The sequence below is a fragment of the Phyllostomus hastatus genome, unplaced genomic scaffold (genome assembly GCF_019186645.2).
Source record: "Phyllostomus hastatus isolate PE091 unplaced genomic scaffold, TTU_PhHast_1.1 phas_contig_57, whole genome shotgun sequence".
NCBI lineage: Eukaryota > Metazoa > Chordata > Mammalia > Chiroptera > Phyllostomidae > Phyllostomus > Phyllostomus hastatus.
Window position 1 is genome coordinate 3,846,574 of NW_025333912.1, and position 19,469 is coordinate 3,866,042.

At 38.0% G+C, this 19,469-nt stretch overlaps 1 protein-coding gene across 5 annotated transcripts in view; it reads right to left on the minus strand.

Annotated features, from left to right (window-relative positions):
* Positions 1–17,510, minus strand: part of ALS2 (alsin Rho guanine nucleotide exchange factor ALS2) — a 77,241-nt gene extending 59,731 nt beyond the window's left edge. The window contains exons 1-5 of one of the 5 annotated variants that reach the window (XM_045847594.1): positions 17,439–17,509; positions 17,035–17,075; positions 5,788–5,863; positions 4,329–4,483; positions 1,289–2,226 (exon numbers count right to left, since the gene is read on the minus strand). In XM_045847594.1, coding sequence (XP_045703550.1) covers positions 1,289–2,226; positions 4,329–4,483; positions 5,788–5,807 — 1,113 coding nt within the window. In that variant the 5' untranslated portion in view covers positions 5,808–5,863; positions 17,035–17,075; positions 17,439–17,509. Of the gene's footprint in view, positions 1–1,288; positions 2,227–4,261; positions 4,484–5,787; positions 5,864–17,034; positions 17,330–17,438 lie in introns of those variants that run through there. The other 4 variants (XM_045847596.1, XR_006786699.1, XM_045847597.1 and 1 more) reach the window with 4 other exon arrangements.
* Positions 17,511–19,469: the final 1,959 nt, after the last annotated feature.

Consider the following 19,469-nt stretch of genomic DNA (forward strand, 5'->3'; position numbering starts at 1 on the left):
TGATCTTTTTTGTTGTTGTTCTATTACCTGAGAATTTTGGTAAAGCAAAATCAAAAGGCTTACACTAAGAGAAAAAAACATATCCTTTTAGAACAATTTGTTTTAATCAAGAGACTAACTCTACTGTATGCTACTGGTAACTTTTCTCCATTTATTATCAGTTTTCAAAATGAGAGTAGTTTAAATAAGATGGAAAAAATATTAACGACCACCATCCCTCCAAACAAAGCCCAGTAAAGACCAAGGTATAACTGAAAAAAACTCAGTGTAATGCCAGTAAAGTTTTTCATTTTTAAGTCTGCTTACAACTGCTACATAGCAATCATCTCTGATAATGAAAGACTTTACTCTTCAGAATCTAAAATGTGTACAAATACAAGTGAGAAGAATTGAAACCGAGGGTCTTTATGACTTTGATTAAATTTAGCTTTAAGTCCTAGCTCTATAAATTATATTTCTCTCTCTCCTTCTAGAGACCTAGCCCTTTCCCTGGATAATCAGCAACCCCTGAGGGAGCCCAGACCTGACTGATGATCACAAGATCTGGCCTTTGGCAGGCTAAAGATAACATCTTGACCTAAGTTTTGTTCCAGCTCCCAAGCCCTAATGTGGAACCACCACCTGGCTACTTTCCCATGAGACGAGACAGAAGAACACCAGAAGAGACCTCAGAACTGTTCTCAAGATCTGAAGAAATGATTTACTACTCTTACCACACTTCCGAACAACCAGCTCCCAGCATGACCCTGAACCTCCTAACCCATGGTGTCTTGTGATTTGGCCCTGTATAATCTGTAACCTACATGCCATCATCAGGGAGCTCCAGCTTTGCATCATTAGCTTCCTGTTCTCCTGAATGGTGCCATTCATAATAGCCAATATTTCTCCACCACAGTTCTTGGTGTTTAATGTTTGGCTTTGCTGGCACCGGGTGGTCTAACTCTTTCAGTACTATAACAGAATCTTTGTTAAACCATTCAAGGGCCCACCAATATGCAGTACTTTAGCTGTGGGGGGAAAAGTACTAAGGGGAAAAAAATAGAATTTTGCTACTTATAAAAGAAGTTCAGTATGACCTCTTTGAACATCATAAAAGGCAAGAATTTGAACATAAAGTGTCATTTTGAATTAATCTAGGTTTTTCCATATCTGGGCTTATGAGACAGATTTATAGGCAAATTCAAAAAATAAAAAGTGCTACCAAGCCTTAGGCATTTTGAAGTTTCTAAAGAAAAACTCAGATGGTTCAACTCAGAAATAGCTTTATATCATAAAACTGAGCAGGTACCTGGGATGGCACTGGTTTTTCAGCGTTCTCTGAATTCTCTCCTTTTGAGTGATCTGCCAGTTTCTGCATGTACTCATTTACTGCCTGACAGTTAGGGTATGATGGTACATTTCTGGCAGAAGACACTTCTGTCGTTCCCATGATGTCTACTTGGGAGGAAATGGCATTGTCTCTTGTGGTCTGAACATTTTCCACTCTCACTTTGGTAGCTATAGGCAGATCATTTTCTACAAGAGCATTCTCAAATCCTTCTCCTTGGCTGTCAAGGGTCTCAGTGGCGGGGCTGATGGAGGTGCTTGGCTGGTTTTCTGTCTGGGATTCTGACAGGGTCACACCTAATGGGCAACAGTGACTGTCTGATATAATCACATGGTCTTCTTTGTCAGTCATAGTAATCAGGAGCTGGCTGCACTGGTTGCATCTTTCTGGCACTGGCTTCAGATCCTGGGAAGGGAGGCATTGTACAAGTGCTAAGCTGTGGAACGCACCACAGGCAACTTGTAGCACTACACGCCCCGCGAGATGTTCCACCTTCTGTGGCTTTGTCACGGGGAAGGTAGTGGTAATGAGGCCCAACTGACAACCGGTACCCCATGCCCAAATCTCTCTGCTTATTGACAATGCCAGAGTGTGCTCCTCGCCACATGCCAACTGCAAAATCCTGACTGCTAACAAGGGAGTGGTCTCAGAATCAGAAATGCTGACAGGATTAGGTTCTGGAACACACGGCTGGTTAGCTACCGCACACTGGCCAGCAGAGTTCTCTCCCCACATGTATACTACGCCACTTTCTGTCACTGCTCCACTGTGGAAACTCCCTGCTGCCACAGTAACGACACATTGTCCAACCAGCGCATTTTCTAGAATGGGGCTACTTGGACAAATTTCTGCTGGTTCACTTCTCCAGGGAAGATTCCCAAAGCTGTAGACTGCACCATCTGAAAGTTGAAACAAAAAGAAAAAAAATGTGGGGGAAAGGAGTTAGTGAACTAACTAGAAATTTTATCAGCAAACTTTTAATCCCCTCTAGGTTTAACAAAATAGGATTTTTTTAAAAATTAAGCACAGTGCAGAGATTAGGTTCAAGCATATAATATTCCAGATTTATTCATCTTTTAATAAATAACATCTTTTAACATTCTGAAATATAGTGAGAATTTCTACAAATTGTAGAATGCTACTTTCAAATGAAGGGTATTACTCCTTTCCTTCAGATTCATCCTACAAACTCTAGCAGTGATTGTAGGCTGGAACCAAAGCAGAGTCCAACCGTTCAAAGACAAAATGATCATGACAAGGTAAAATAAACAGAAGATAAAATTTGTTAATCATAAGACACATTTGTTAATATCTACAACATGCACTATTCAGTAAGTGAGAGCAGCAGAAAATTTATGAAATGGCATAAAAATATTAAGAGATTTATTTTGGCCAAAATTAAGAAATTAGCTATATACCTCCAGGTTGTACAGAAAGCACCAGCGTTAACAAGATGTGGCTGTCTGCAGGTTGTACCACATGATGTGTAATTTTTAAATGTTATATGTAATATATAGTTGTCTGCTGCTTAACAATAGGAATACATTCTGAGAAATTTGTCGGGCAATTTTGAAAAAATAGTGAATCAGTGAAGTGTCCTCACAGAATTATGAGCTAATGGTCAAATTAAATAGAGACAAAGAAACTTGAAAATTTCCAGCATTCAATCAGTGCCATTTTCTCACCAAAAAAAGATAGCACTGGAGATCTTCCTTCCATTTCAAACTACACACTTCTGTCAGGGAAGATTTTTTCAAACTTTGACACTTAAAAACCAGAACAGTAAAATTTCAGCACAAAGAGTGCTAGGCTATCCATTTTTTTTTAAGTTTTCCCTCAGTTGTCCCAGCCTTTTAGGTATGATTCTACATACTTAAAGATATTATGTTCTTGAAGGTTCCTAAATATTTTACTGAAGGGCTAATAAAACAATAATAGAATTCCACCTATATATGCTTAAGAACTATATATTTTAAGCCCATATGCAGGTATTAAATATAGTTCACATTTTTAAAATAAGGCTTTTGCCAAACTCTAGCTTAATATTTTATATTATACAAACAAGTAATTTAATAATTTAAAAGTTTTAAAAATTCATGTTAAGCCCATAAAACCACCAAGGTCAGATTTAAGCTTTATTTCCTAGAATTTGTTTTCACTTAGTGTCTCCAAGGAAAATACCAAAGCATCATTGAATACTTAATAAATGCATACAGAGAAGAAATTTATAAATTAGTGAAGTTGATGGCAGTTCTGGCCCAGATCAAATTCACCACAACTGAGTTGGTAAACTGCCATTAAAATTAAAGACAACTTTCTACATAAATTTTAGTCTATACTTCTATCTGTTACAGATTTATAGATTTTATTATTAGCAGTTCCTATGAGCTGTTATTTATACCTGGAAAAATTATTGAGACAGTATAACCAAGTGGCTTAAAAAGCAGGCTTTGAAATTAAGACTCTGGGTTCCAGTCCTGACTCTGACACTCTAGCATGTAGTTAGCCGTGATTAGAGAATTATTTAACTTCCCTGACCTTCAGCCTCCTTGTTTGTGAAGTGGGGATAATAACAGTAGCTAATGAAGACCCAAAGAGATAATACATATAAAGTGCTTAGCGTAGTAGATGGCACATAAAATTGTTTAATAGACATTAGCTACTATTAGTATTATTATTCTGGTACATTTAATGAACAAAGGTATAGCAAAAGAGTCTCTGGATAGGTAATCTTGCAAAAAAGTTAATTTTTTATATACTTATTATTATAAAATTGAAAAACTATCCTTCTCCCTTTTATTCTTAGTATGATATATCTTAAATATAAAAATTAATCTGATTCCTGATAAAGGGAATAAGAACATATTTCGAAAACAAAAAGAATATAAGCTCCAGCAAAGTTCATTACAAACACCCATCCAGTAACTCTCTTACCTGCTCTTAAACACTCAGGCATTTGTTAAGTTTCAGAGAGTATTTGTTAAGCCATTCTTTTCAATACCTTCAGTCAGAAGAACTCCATGTTTCACTCCAAGGGCTGCTTGGAGAACTGCCTTTTCTCCCCAGCCCGGCAGTCTCTCTGGTGCTACAGAGCAGGATCCTGCCTGCCAGACATGGACCAGGCCTCTTTCTTTGGATCCTTCTGCCTCTGTTGAGCTACAGACATCAAGAAAAATTGTTTAAATGTTCCTGCAATTCAGAGTTATATCTTTTGTTCTTAATATTTTCCTGAGATTTGTAACTTTTACCAGCACAATAGGAGACCAGGTCAGACAATTTAGCACCTATTTTATGCTTTGGTTATGACACAGGGGTGAAGATAAAACTAGTTATATAAACAGTGATAATCTAAACCCACATATTATTTATCTCTATCTAAAAAGCAAATAAAACCTGGATTATTTTTTGAAGTTTTATGATTTAGTAACATAAAAAGTTAAGAATCTAAATTCTCAATATGTTAATTCCTTGTTTAGATATTAAAATTATAACATGGCCCAAGTTGAAATCTTATTTTAAAATTTAGTTTTAAATGTGGTAAAAAAAGTATTTGATAAGAAAGATAGAAGCAACAGGGATCCATATTTCACTTTATACTGAGTTTAGTGTATAATTGCTGTTACAGTTTTTAAGTTTAATCTTTATTGTATGTTTTTCCATTACTATTTAATCCCCTTATACTCCCCTCCCCCCATTACAATTTTTAAGAACCAAATTTATAACAGGTACCAATAAAATCCTTCCTATTTTTCTCATGTTCTAGCCAAAGAATTCTATCTATCCATCTAATAACTCTGGTTCAAAGAACACGAAACACACAGCTACATAACAACGACCACATCCTAACTGCCAGCCCTTCTAAGAAAAGGGCATATTAAGATACCCTGGGTTTCTGTTACATAAAGTTTTTCTGTGTCACCACTGACAGTACATTTTTTTCATATTCTTTTTTTATAGAATACTGATGCCAATATTTTAATAAGAAACAAACTTTTTTGGTTTTCTTTATTTCATAATACCTAGTAATTTTTGCTAAATGATATTTTTCTAAATTATAATTAGACATACCATGGTTTCATGGAAGGGAAGCCACAAACTTAACCTTTCTTTTAAAATACCCATGACTAGTTTTCTAAAGATAGATGATGATTACAATTAATAAGGCTATTTCTAAAAACCTGAAATTATTTGTGAGAAAAAACTATGTTTTCAAAGGCTTTTTAGTGGAATGAAGACATTGTGTGCCTTGTAAGCATAAGAAAGGAACTAGCAACAAAGCTGATCACTAATCAGCTTTATTTTACTATCTTTCTCTCTTTACCAATCACAAAAATATCACTCACTATTCCTGCTTAATAACTATCAACAAGAAAATTAAAGTGAAAAGAAGCTACACATGTGTGGATTTGTTTGTTGTGTTTTCCTAGAAAGATGGGAAAGGAAGAAAAGAATGGTTTTACCTTCTCTTCTTTGAGTCCATGGGTCAGTGGGAACACTCCATCACCAAATCATTTCCTCTTTACAGTAATTAAAGACCTAAATGGTAACACACAAAGAACAGTAAAATAATACTGTGCTATTTTATCCCACAGATTTAAAAAAGAAGAAGAAGAAAAAAAAAGGAAGCCCTTTGACAAGTGCACATTCACTGGGCAATAAGTATGCAGTGAAACTATTTAAACTATTTCGTATCTTGCCTGCCAAAGAGGAATATCTAGACTGAGCCTGTCCACTGAGCTTATTAAAATGCCTGTTGATTGTCCAAAGTAATGTCAAAGGAAGATAGCTACAATTAAGTTGTCCTTTGTCAGGCAACAAACTTTAGTCTGTTTTTTATTATAAAGAATGCAGTTCAATCTGAAAACTCAATGTGTTAAGTTCATTTCATAAACATTGAGGTTACTTTTTAAATGCCTCTGGAACACATGAACATTTAAATACTAATTAAGTAAGAATTCCTAAAATATCTTCAGTAATGTATCAGATTTAAGTAGTTTTAATTTGTATTTTTCAGAATGTACACAAAAAATTACATTATTAAAACAGGAAGTTTTTCATTTATTAGAACTAGCAGTATTTTCCTAAAATCAACCTCAATTCAAAACCTAATCCAAAGGGAAGAATGAAATATGTTTTAAAATCATCCTTGAATAGAAAGGAGCCATATAAAAATTACGGTACAAATATCATGACCCATCAGTTCAGAAATGAAATATTTAAGAAAGAGATAGAAATATAAACAGGCAGACAAATGCTCAGTGCATTTCAACTAAGAAATTTTCACATTTAAGGGCAACAAAACTCATGAAAATAAAGGCAGTGAGGTTTTTTTTGTGTGAACTACAAAAATACTGGGGCTGAACGTATGATTTTTCTGCAGAGGATGTGGCATGGTCACTGCGCTCTGGAAACAGCCCATAGCAGCAGGAGTGATGTAAGGTCCATCTGTTGACTCCAGGTTGCCTGTGAATTCTTACAGTTTCCCATCTGTATACCTGGAGGAAATGACTCTCGACCTAATATTCATCTTAGAATTATTTTGAATCATTCAAAGTTGGATGAAGGGTACTATGTAAACAAAAGATATATCTGAATAGAGTTAATAAATGCTATTAATTTGATAAAATATGATTAAGTGACACTATGTTTTATGTGTGATAGTAATTAACTTCATGTAAAATGTACAGTTCATGGTATACAGAGAAATTCTGAAGCTATATCTATCTTGTGCTTATCTATCAGAGATCAAGAAGTAACTGTTCCCTTGATTAGAGTTAAACAATACCCAACAGAAACCTGAGAACTCCTCTGGGAGGGTGTGGAAGTGCCTGAGCAAGCTTTACAACTGATTAACCATATGTAAATAGAATTTTGTCCTGCCTGACATTCACAAATGTTGGGAATCTTTTGGGAAATTGCATAAAACAGTTAAACTCTCTTCTCTTTTAGTGCCCTATTTTTGAATACAGTTTTTTTAAGGGGGATTTCACCTTATAGCATGATTTCTCACCACCACTCATTTTTTCAAATCCAAAGGGAATTAAAACTCTCCAAACTGTTTTACAACTTTCTTTTGTTACTATATATAGAAAGCACAATAACTATCCCAAAAATGCCCTTATCCTAAGGCCCACAACTTGTGAGTATGTTAGGTTATATCGCAAAGGGAAGTTAAGGTTGTTAGCTGACCTTGAGATAGGGATATTATCCTGGTTATCCAGGTGGACCCAAGATAATTACAAGAGTCCTTAAAAGTGGAAGAGGGAGGCAGAAGGAGAGAAAGAGATGTGAGGATGGAAACAGGGTTAGAGAGATGCTACAATTGCTGGTTTCAAGATTGGGCAGGGAGAGGGGGATAAACCCAAGAACCGTGAGTGGCCTCTAGAAGCTACTAGGCGAGGAAACAGATGATCTCCTAGAGCCTCCAGGAGAGAATGCAGCCCTATGACACCTTCCTTTCAGTCCGGAGAGACTTACTGGACTTTTAACCTAAAGAAGTGTAAGGTAATAAATCTGTATTATATCAAGCCACTAAGTGTGTAATAATTTGTTACAGTAGCAACAGAAAGGGAGCTAATACACTCTCATAGATATCTTTCTATATCAGTTATTATAGATCTATCTCATTTTGTTTTAATGGCATTTAATGTTTGGCTTCTTTCAGGAAATATCTGCCTGAAACTCAAATACGACAATGAGAAAAAGAAAAAGACTGCAAAGGAAACATAACTAAGAAGGAATAGTGAAGCTAAATATTATGGGAAGCTTATATCTTAAAGTTATACCTCACATAAAATTTGTGTGTTTTTTTTTAATATTTTTATGATCCCCTCTCCAAGAAATCCGTAAGACTTGCCTCAGCCATTCAAAAAGCATTTAAACTGCCTTTTCCTCTTTCAGTGCTTCATGTTTCCAATTGTTATAAAATTGCCTAATCATGAAGCTTCCTCTGGGGATATTCCTCCTCAGGGGAGCTTTAAGGTTCTTACTCTACATTCCTTTGGGGGATAGGATCCCTGTACTCTGCTCTGACACAAGAGCTGTGTACAACAGTCAGAAAATGTGGGGTCCTCTTGTGCCTTGCGTGGCCTTTCCAGAGATCAATGACATCTGTGAAATGAGCAAAACAGACTAGCATCTCCTCCAGGTATTATGATCTATGAGCCACAGAACAAAGCCAGCTTCGTTTTTAAAGCATACCACTTTATACTTCAAATTATTATCTTTCAGAGTGAAATGTAAAGTAATTAAACTTTCAGATGCCTCTTTAACACAAAAAGCCAACCTTGATTCTTAAAGAATTGACTCCACTTTGAGATCCCACTGGTACGCATCTTACTGCTACATTCAACTGAAAAATAAGCCACCTCGTACATCCAGAAGATATATAAGGTTTTAGCCCCATGATCTGGGAGTGTCCTAAAAAAAAAAAATCTGGCATATATGTCCTAATTATTGCTAGAAAGAAAGCTACAAACCATGCACAAGTCTATAATTCCTTAACCAGAAATCCAAAACACTCTGAAAGCTAAACTTTTTTTTTTTTCCATAACTCTTTTGGTGGTAAAATTTAATCTGACCTGAACTCATCTGATAGCAAAACCTGATCTGAACTAATATGAGGTTATTTAATGTTGACCCCTGTAGCGTGAATAGTCGTATGTTTTGCTGCAGACATATTAATATGATTATGAGATAGTACCAAAGGTACCATGGGAAGGGGAGGTTATGCACCTTATTAAGGGGGGGTTATATGTGGCTTATACACCTTATTAAAATGATAAAAAAATTCTGAATTTCAAAACATATCCTGCCTCAAAGGTTTCAAGAAAGGAACTAGGAACCTGTATTTTAAAATAACAACTATTATTTTTGGTGGGGGGTCCCAAACTTTTAACTATTTTATACTTCCATTAGTTTCTTTTACATAATTTTAACATCAACTTCATCTTGGAGAGTACAATAGGAAGTTGCATTGCTTACAAGACATTTTGTAAGTGCTTTAATGATTTATTTTAATGGTGACAATTTACACTTGTTTCAAAAGTTTTAAGACAATTCTATGGTAAACAGACTTACATAGAGTGTACAAATTAATTTTGCAAGACTATCCTATACTTATTTGAATCATCTTCTCAGTGGAAAAAGGAGGCCTGAGCTTTTTAATTTCAGACAAGGCCTCCAATTTGGTGGGAAGAGTTAAAGGGTGTTTTGTCCTAGAACAACTAAGACCTGTGAGTATTAGACATAGGTGGGGGATAAAGGAAAAGGGGGTATCAAAAATGATCTCTAGCCCTGGCTGGTGTGGCTCAGTGAATTGAGTGCACACCTGCAAACAGAAAGGTCATTGGTTAGATTCCTGGTCAGGGCACATGCCTGGGTTGCAGGCCAGGTTCCCGGGGAGGGGCATGTGAGAGGCAACCAATCAGTGTTTCTCTCCCTCTTTCTCCTTCCCATCTTCACTCTCTAAAAATAAATTAATATATTTTTTAAATGATCTCTAGGTTCTTCCTTGAACAACTATGTTTTTTAAGTTGATTTTAGAGAGAGAGGAAAGGAGGGAGAGGGAGACAGACATCCATTTGTTGTTCCACTTATGCATTCATTGGTTGATTCTTGCATTTGTCCTGACCGGGGATTGAATCCTCAATCTTGGTGTATACAGATGACACTCTAACCAATTGAGCTACTCCAGCCAGGGCTCTGGCTTGTGCAACTCTATGTTGGAGATACCATTTACTAAAATGGGGAAGAGTGAAAGAGAGAGCCTTCTGAAGTGGGCATTAAGATTCTAGTAAATTTTTTTATGTTACGTTTAAGATGGCTGTGAGAAATCCAAGAGTATATATCAATTGAGCAGATGAATCTATGGTATGGAGTTCAGACAAAAAGGTTTCAGCTACAGATATAAACTTGGGAAGTCATGTGAATAATATTTGAAATAAAGACAAGGGATAATATCATTGTACTGCGTATTATGAGAAAGGAAAGACAACGGTCAAGCTGTGAGGAGCTCCTGAACTTGGGCTGGATAGGATGAGGAACAAGGCTGAAGTGAGAAGTGGCCTGAGAGATGGAAGAAACATGAGCCTGGTGTGGGCACAGAAGTACAGCAGAGAGTGTTTCCAGCAGAAAGGACTGGTCAATTAGGTCAATGCAGCTGGGATCTCACAGAATGTGAACTGAAAAGTGCCCAATGGGTATGTCAACACAGATACCGTTACTGAGCATGGACACAGTTTCAGCATATGGGAGAGGACTGAAAATCAGATTCGAGTAGGATGAGAGGAAAGGACATGAAATTAAAGTTCATGTTATTGATTCTTGCAAAAAATGTTGAAATGGCAAACAGAGAAATGAAGCAATAGCTGTGATGTGAAGATCAAAGGCAGGTTTTTTATGTGTTTTGGGAGGAAATAATCTAACATGCTTGCAGGACAACGACACTGACCCTAGATTCAAGGGAGGTAAGGATGCAAGGCAGAACCAAGTCCTGGACAAAGTGAAACAGAAACATGTGTTGTGGGATTGATCTTTCATAAGAGGAAGGATCTGCCGTTTAAAAAGAGGAAAACAGCCCTGGCTGGTGTGGCTCAGTGGATTGAGTGCCAGCCTGAGAACCAAAGGGTTGCTGGTTCAATTCCCAGTCAGGGCACATGCCTGGGTTGCAGGCCAGGTCCCCAGTTGGAGATGCATGAGAGGCAACCGCACACTGATGTTTCTCTCCCTCTTTCTCCCTCCCTTCCCCTCGCTCTAAAAATAAATAAAATAAAAAAAAAAAAAGGAAGAAAGGAAACAGCAGGTGAAGGTAGGTACGGGCAGTGTTAAAGATTCTGTGGTAGGAGGATAACAGTCCCACAAGATGACACCTGTAAGCGACTAGGACTTTACAGTAGGTGTGCTATGTACTCGAATCTCACTCCTGGCTCCATTTGTTCTGTTTCTTTATTTTATGTTGCCATATTTATGCATTTTTGTAAACTGCCTTAACTTTTTTTTTTTTAGGAACAAGGGAGAATCTAAATAATTTTTAAGTGGGAAGAGAAATGTGTTATTAGACTATTATCCCAAATGCAAAGAGAAAATTAAGTCATGTAGGAGTGTATAAACTCATCTCTAATAAACTATATTCTCTGGACAAAGTCCTTTTGCCTTAATAATTTAGTGAAAGGTAAATTTTGCAAGTCATAAATATACGAACTTTCAAATGTTTAAATTTCAATAGCTAAAACTACATGTATTTTTTATACCTACTATGTTCCAGGTCTGCTAATCTAAAACTGTCATAGAAGCCAAAAAATATCTTACTCCCTATTATATCCCAGATATTTAACATAGTCTTGATATATCACAGGTACTCAATAAATATCTGTAGACAGACTAAGCCTATGTGAAGAAACAAGTGCCTGCTCTGAAAGAGTTTACATGCTAGTACGCTCTGTCTTTCTGACTAGAAGAATGACTCTCTCTAAAGCAGACTACCGTCAATACACAGAAAGCTCACATACACTCGCAAAGTGGGGCCCTTCCAGTCTTATTCTCCTGTCTCACTTACTAGTTTAAAAAAGGTGTATTGATTAAAATAGTAAAATAATAGCAATAATTGTAGTTACAAAAGTAATGATTAGTGTTTTGAATAGCAAGACATTAAGATATAAAGACAATTAAAATAATAATAGAGGCAAACTGCATCATAATGCCCTGCAAAAAAAACTGGACATAGAGTGAATCCAATATGAAATTAGTACAGATCATATGTGGTCATTTACACTCTATTTTTAAAGTTTGACTACATTTTATTGCAATGTAGTAAACTGGAGTTTACACTGTGAATGTGGTAAACAATAATTTAAGACATTATGGTATTCTCACATGGTACGTGCTTAACAAATGTTTGGTTTTAGAGGCTCAGGCAATATGTTTACACACAGGTTAAGAAAACTTTTGACTCAACCACCTGATTTACAAGTAATCTAAACACCAGCAACTGCTATTTCCTGCATATCCTATCACCAAAGCCTCCACCAACACCACTGTAGGTCAAGAAACACTCACCTTGCAGTGAAGCCTTGACAAACCAATCACCACAAAGGTCAAGGCCACTTCAAATTCCAGTCCTTTCAGACTTAACTGATGCAGTAGAAACACTGCCTGATAACACTACAGAAATTCACCAACCTCTTAAATCCTGACCTAGATAGAGTTCAGTGATTCAGAAAATTAATGCATTGAATAATAAAATCAGTAAGCTGGCCGAAAAGACTTGTTATTTACAATGTTATTATTAATGAGATAATGCACTAAGTCATTGATTCAAAATATATCATATACTTCTAGAGGTCAGAAACTATGACGTATTGGTATACTCTTGTACCCACAGCAACCACCCAGGTACAAGCCGAGTAATCCGTGGAAGACAGACTTTGATCTTAGGTTCCAGTCCACAAACTTCCAAACAATATAGAAGATTTCTAGTGCTTGTAATAAAAGTCAATATTAGACACAAAAGGAAAGTGTCATCTCATAATAGAAACTCTCATACATAATTTGTTAATGGTATTTCCTAAAAATTAAGACACTTTTATTTCATGTCACTTCACAACAGTTAGACACACAGGAAAGAATAGTCCCCTTCTCCTTATTACTTGGAGACAGTTTTTGGTGCAATCAGGGACACCAGTCTTTTATATGGCCCACTATTTTCACCTTGAAAATTATTAATACGATACTCTAAAATGAATATTACCCATGGAGGGAGCTGGTAAACATGGGTGGAAGGTAAACATAAATGCTCAGCAATGCCCATTAAGCTCCTTTTTGTACCCACTGCATATTTTAAAAGTACATTTTTTTTCAGATTACTAAAATTCCCATGAAACATGTTGGTAGATACAATACTAGCGATTGAATTTCAAAGTCCTAGGTACTGCAATAATTTGTGCCTGTTATTACATGTTGCAGTATAATTCTGACACAACTTGTTTATTCCTTTAATATTTTGCTACTATGCTTTTATTAAAATGGCTGCAACTTTTTTAAAGGCAATATTACAGAAACACAGTTTCCAGCATGTTGGCTTACTTTACCCATCAGTAACATCTAATGCTCAAGATCATCAATGGGTCACAAAACTGAACAGGGAGGATATCTGCCAAAAAAATACTTCTCTGGAGATATGTTTCACTTATTTTGAATATGCTAGTAACAGGTATTCTTGACTAGAAATGAAAATACTGTTTAACTCACAAGTTTAAATACTGAGGTCATATTATGGATCAGCTATTAAATTTACTGTTCACTCCACTACTCAACCACTTAACACACTGTCATAGGGTTTACTTATTAATACCTAAAAAGAGAGAACTTTTTTCTTTGAGCAACAACTAGGACACCTGCATTCACAGTATAAGCTGAAGTTTACCACATTATAATAAAATGTAACCAACCTAGCCCTGACTGGTGTGGCTCAGTTGGTTGGGCATCATCCCACAAAACAAAGGTCGCAGTTCAAATCCCAGTTGGGCACGTGCCTGAGCTGCAGGTTCGCCCTGGTCAGGGAGTGCGTGCAAGAGGCAGCTGGTTGAGGTTTCTCTCTCATCAATGGTTCTCTCCTTTTTTTCTCCTTTCCTTCCCCTCTCTAAAAATAAATATATAAAATCTTTTAAAAATGTATAACCAACCCAAACTTTGAGTGTGCATAACCAGGTGGTATCTGTGGTAATTTTGTATCTGAGTCACCCTGTCAGTATGCTCTGCAATACTTTGAGAGCTCATGATCAGTATATGCTATATTTCCCAAGAGTCTCTAGGATTTAAATTCCCCTGCAGCCTCTTAAGAAAGATCATTTCTCATATCCTAAGAAAAGCATTTCCCCAGGAGCACAAGTCAAACAGCAAAGTAAAATTGACTAAATAATTGGTCGGTCTCTTTGCCTTAGAAAAGCTTTAAACAGTGGCTGCACAGGCACATTCTTTTTCTATTGGAGGGAGAAAATAATTATTTTTCCAGAGTCAACTACCCTGAGACTAGAAAATAAAATAAGGAAAGCCCATATTGGGAGAGGGCCCTGATTATAAATAAAAATGTTAAAGTGCTAGTTACATAAACCATCTTAATCATATGTAACTGTGAAAAAGACAGAAATCTATGCATCTATCAGCTTTGACAGATATTAGCATATTTTCATGGGAGATCTAAAGGAGCTCTGTCCAAACCTTTCTTCTCCTAAGTTAATGTGTCTTATTTCCCTGTATGTTCTTATACTTTTATGGACTTTCATTAGATATAGATGTATCAATAAACAATGTATGCTATATTACTTTAAAACTCTACATAAATTCATCACACTGTATATATCCTTTGGCAACTTGCTTTTTTCATTCAATATTATGGACTAGAGATGTATCTATGTTGAAAAGCATAGCTCTAATTCATTCATTTATACTAGGGGATAGTATTCCATTGCATGAATAAACCATAGTTTATCCATTTCCCTACTAAAGTAAGGCTGGATTGTTCTACTTTATTGCCATTTTAAGAGCTGCTATAGTGGTCTTTGCTACATGTTTATTTGGGCAATTGCCCCAAGTTAATTAAGAATTCAGCTCAACAAAAATTCAGGTTATAGAAGGAAAGCACCAGGTGCCACTGTTAGGTATAACCACCACCTTCCTAATATGGAGACCATGTGAACTCGGTATTAGGAAGAACTGTATGATTACTCCATAGAAAAATATTTAAATAATATGTGATAAATAAGGGAAACATGAGTTGATCAATTTTTGGAATTAATGAGACTAAAGCTGACCTCTCTAAGCATTACTGACTGGCAGCCAACTAAAACTCTACTAAACAGCCTAGTCTTTTTTCCCCATAGGAGTTGAGAGAATTGTCCCTTTTTTTTTTTTTTCACAAAAGGACTCTACAATAAAAAACTAATTCAACGAGAACCCCAAAAAGTACTCATTACATTTTTAAAATATTTTTGCTCTACCCATATAGATCAATTTAGTTCAGCTACTTTGTCAATTGCTCACAGCCATTCTACCAATTGCATGATATGGGCAAACATCAAGACATAAGACAGCGCCATTGAAATATAGAAACAGTAGATAGGGATAGAAAAATAAACGCAATACTAAATAGCACCAAGTCATAGTTTGTTTTTATATGACTTGTGGTTATCATGCATTTTTTTAAAGACTGGTATCCTATAAAATTTACTACTTTCATTACTGATGACTGAACTGTTTGGTCATCAATAGAGAAGAATTCAAAAGAAAAAAAGGTCTAAAAAAAACTATCAGAAAAATCTGTATCCCTAATACAGCTGGAATACGTGGTAGGTTTAATTCCACAAAGTTATAAAAAATGCTAAATGATTTAGAAGTCATTAAAATCCTCACAGCGTTCCTGGAAACCATGCCCCCAACTGGGACCCTGCCAGAACCCAGGCATGTGACCCTAAGGGGAATCGAGCCTGCAACCTTCTGGTTTTCAGGATGACACCCATCCTGCTGAGCCATGCCAGTCAGGGCCATGGTACTTTATTTCCTTCATCATTATCTTTTCAAATGTTAACACTGCGAAACAGCTTTGAACTTTTTTGCTTTAATTATGAACTTTGAAGCTGTCAATAATCCTAGTTTGCAAACTAAGTACTAAATTTAAACTAGGTATAGATTCCATCAGCATCTTTTCCACTTCAAAATACCTTTATAGAATAACAAAGTTACTACGGATCACCCTGAAATCGTATTTTCTCTAATATAAGAATGTATCATAAAATTATCTGGAAACTATCCCGACTTTAAAAAGTGAATTATAGTTATTTTCTAAAAATATTAAGTTCTCTTTCCCACCATTTAGGAAAAAAATGTTAGTATGGTTCATGGTATAGTGAAAGAAGAGTAACTATAAAAATAGCTAATATGTATTGAATATCTACCATGTGCCAGGTACTGTAATATATAATACATGAACCATTAAATATCAAGATATTATTATGAGAAAGGTCCTTTTATCCCCAATTTAGAGATAAGGAAACTGAGGCCAAAAAGTTAAGTAACTTTCCTAATGTTAAGTGGATATATATACAGATCCAAATCCTATGATCTTAACCATTATGCTTATATTAATAAGATTAGAATACTGCAATTTACTGCAAAAGCAAATTTTTCACTGATTTAAGTTCTTTTAAGTATACATTAACTCAAAGGTCAAATGGTCACTCCAAACCATTCATATTAATGATAAACTGAAAAAATACTGAGCCAGTAAGTTTGCTGAATGTTTATACCTGTTCAGAATAAGTACACATCACACAATTGTAAAACCTTTTAAAGAACATTCACAGCCACCAACAAATCGAAAAGGCAATAGACTTAAGGCTATGCATTCGTGTACAACACTTCTGCCAACATACAATTGCTCGTCTCCAAAGCAGCCCTAATACCCAAGAGTACTCCTAACACCAGCCTCGCATCAGAACTATTTCCTCAAGACAGCCCCTGTTAATTTCCTGTCTTCGCATCTCAAAAGAACTTACCACCCTGTGGTATCACCTGAAACACCAAAGGACTTGGCTAAACTACTAACTCTTAATATCATTTTCTTATTCCGCAACCACCTTTTCAAGCCACCAAAACCCTCGGTCCACTCTCCACTGCCATCTGTATCCTGGGGCAAATCCACCTGGTACACTCACCGCTGTTGGCGCTCAGGGACCCGGGATTTTCTGTTCAGCACCTGGAGTGAGCATTCAATAAATCCCCATGAATGAATGGGTGGAAGGCGGCGTGGGTGGAGCCGGGAAGAGGGGGACGTGAAGGAATTTCACGCAACTGAGACCACTGCGGGGGCGCCCCATCTTGGGAGAGAAGAAACAAGGCGAGTGCAAACACCTGGGGCCCGGGAGAAGGGAAGCCGTAGGTCGGATGCCGGATTGGGAAAACGCGGGCACCTTCTCTGCAAGTCTCCGCAGAGCGCTCCAGGGCCTCAACCGGCGCCTCTGCCTCCCTCCCAGACCCCGCCTCCCAGGCACAGTGGAGGCCAAGGCCCGTCAGCCCTCGGAAGCGCAGGGCCCCCGGGGATGGACGCGCGCTAGCTCACCTGACGCTCCAACGGCAGCAAAGCAGTCTGCATCCGGCGCGCGCTAGCAGCTCAGGGAGCCCGTGAGATCAGCTGATTCACGGGGGGCGGGGCGTCCGGCCGGGGGAGGCCGCAGGGAGGTGAGCAGCTGTCAGGGCGGCAGGGCACTGCTTGGGGAAGTAGGTGGAGTTAGCTGCCGACGGAGTCTGATATGGATCAAAATTATCCAAGAGGCGTAGAGCCCGGTGAGCTGAGTCTTCAGATGCACTGCCCCAGTCTTAGGGTAGGGCGGAGTCTCCTGTCCTGAAACCGACTTGGGCGATGACGTAACCTAGAGTCGCCAGGGGTCTAACTACTGCAGTGACTGTTAGTGGCGAGAGTGGTTGGTAGTTGCGGTCGTTTTGTACCACCTCACGCTGCAAGAATCAGAAGGCTGAGTTCGCTACTTTTTACAGCGAAAAAGCTTACATATCTTTAATGTGTTCGTATGGGCTGTACCCTAACGGCGGTCGCTTCCCGCCCCTGCGAATAGCATTATCGCCTTGAAGTGCGGGTTGGACTGGTTAGTTGCGACCGCCAAGGATGGAGTAGGGTTGGAGGAAATGAACTGGTCTTTCCTACGATTCCTACAAGGCTCCCCACTATACGATATGAGTAAAACCAGTTTGCTTGCCCGGCACACAGTTTCAGGACAGTCTGCTTTCCGCAGCCCCAACCCCACTCCTCCTCAGCTCTCACCCAAGTCCTCTGATGAAGATTAGCGCGAACCGAGCCGCCCCTCTTGGCACACTGGTGGTGAACTCTTTGCTACTAGGCAGCGTGCCATCGCTGAACCTGCAAACCTGTATTCAGACCACCAACGACACGTGTGCAGTAGTCAGGGTCTGAAGCTCCTGGCATAAATAGTCTATCACGTTCACTAGCACCCTCAAGTGAAATGTCTCCTTGATCCTCTTCGCTCACCTGCAAAACCGTTAGTCTGCAACAATTCAACCAACTCTGCACCAGTCCACTCTGCACTAGTGCTGGAAATCACGTAACCCTGAGAACTGAACCAGTGCACCAAAAGTGTCCAACTTCAGTCGGGACTTCCATGGGACCCAGGCGATCTTGCTAAGCCTAAAACAGTCTTTTAAAATTGCCACTCTGAATTTCTCCAATTCTCATTCCCTGATATTCCCAACCCCCACACTCCTAACATCTTACTGAATTCTACCTACCCCATCCCTTTGGGAAAAATTAATAAACTTTGCCTCCTACATTTCTGAGGAAAATGAGACCACTACGAAGGAATTTCCTTGACTCCTGCCAGACACGATTATGAAATCTACCTGCAGCCCTTCCTTCCCTTCTTATAAGGGGTATTCTATCCTTCTCAAGGATTATTTCTCCACCTGAACCAAAGATCCCTTCCAATCCCCTTAGAGACTTTGCTCCATTATTATCCCCTCTCCTTCGTGCATGATCTTTTTTTAACATGTTAGTTTTTAATGCCCAAACTGCATAGCAGTTATTTCTTTCTTAACACATTTTTCAGATGTTATTTATATAAAGTTTTCATTGAAATTTCAAAAAAATATAAGAGAAACCACTGTTGTGTGGCTGAGTTTCCTATCTGTGAAAAGCAGGAGGTGGACCTTTGTGCTACAATATCTTCCACTTTCTTAAAATGGCACAAGGCAGCCTCTCTGAGTGGCCTGACCTAGGTTTGGGGGGTTCACTCCACCAGAGGGGTCCAAGACCCACTCCTACATGAGCCAGAGGACCTGGGATCCAGAGGGAGGATCATAGTAAGGCAGGTAGAGGTGCTGGGATATTTTCTGGTCTGCAAGAAAGAACTCTTGGGTATTTTCAATCTCCACCCCTCTGTTACTCTTATTCCTCAGTATATAATCCTGTTCCTGACTATCGCATCTTTTAATTTCTTTTTCCTCTGTCCTCATTTCTTTGTGACCTGCTTTTCTACCTCTTACTTTCTGACCTCCCAATCTTCCTTATCCCACACTGTAATCTCTACTTTTTCAGGTCTATAGACACCAGTAGTCGCCTCCT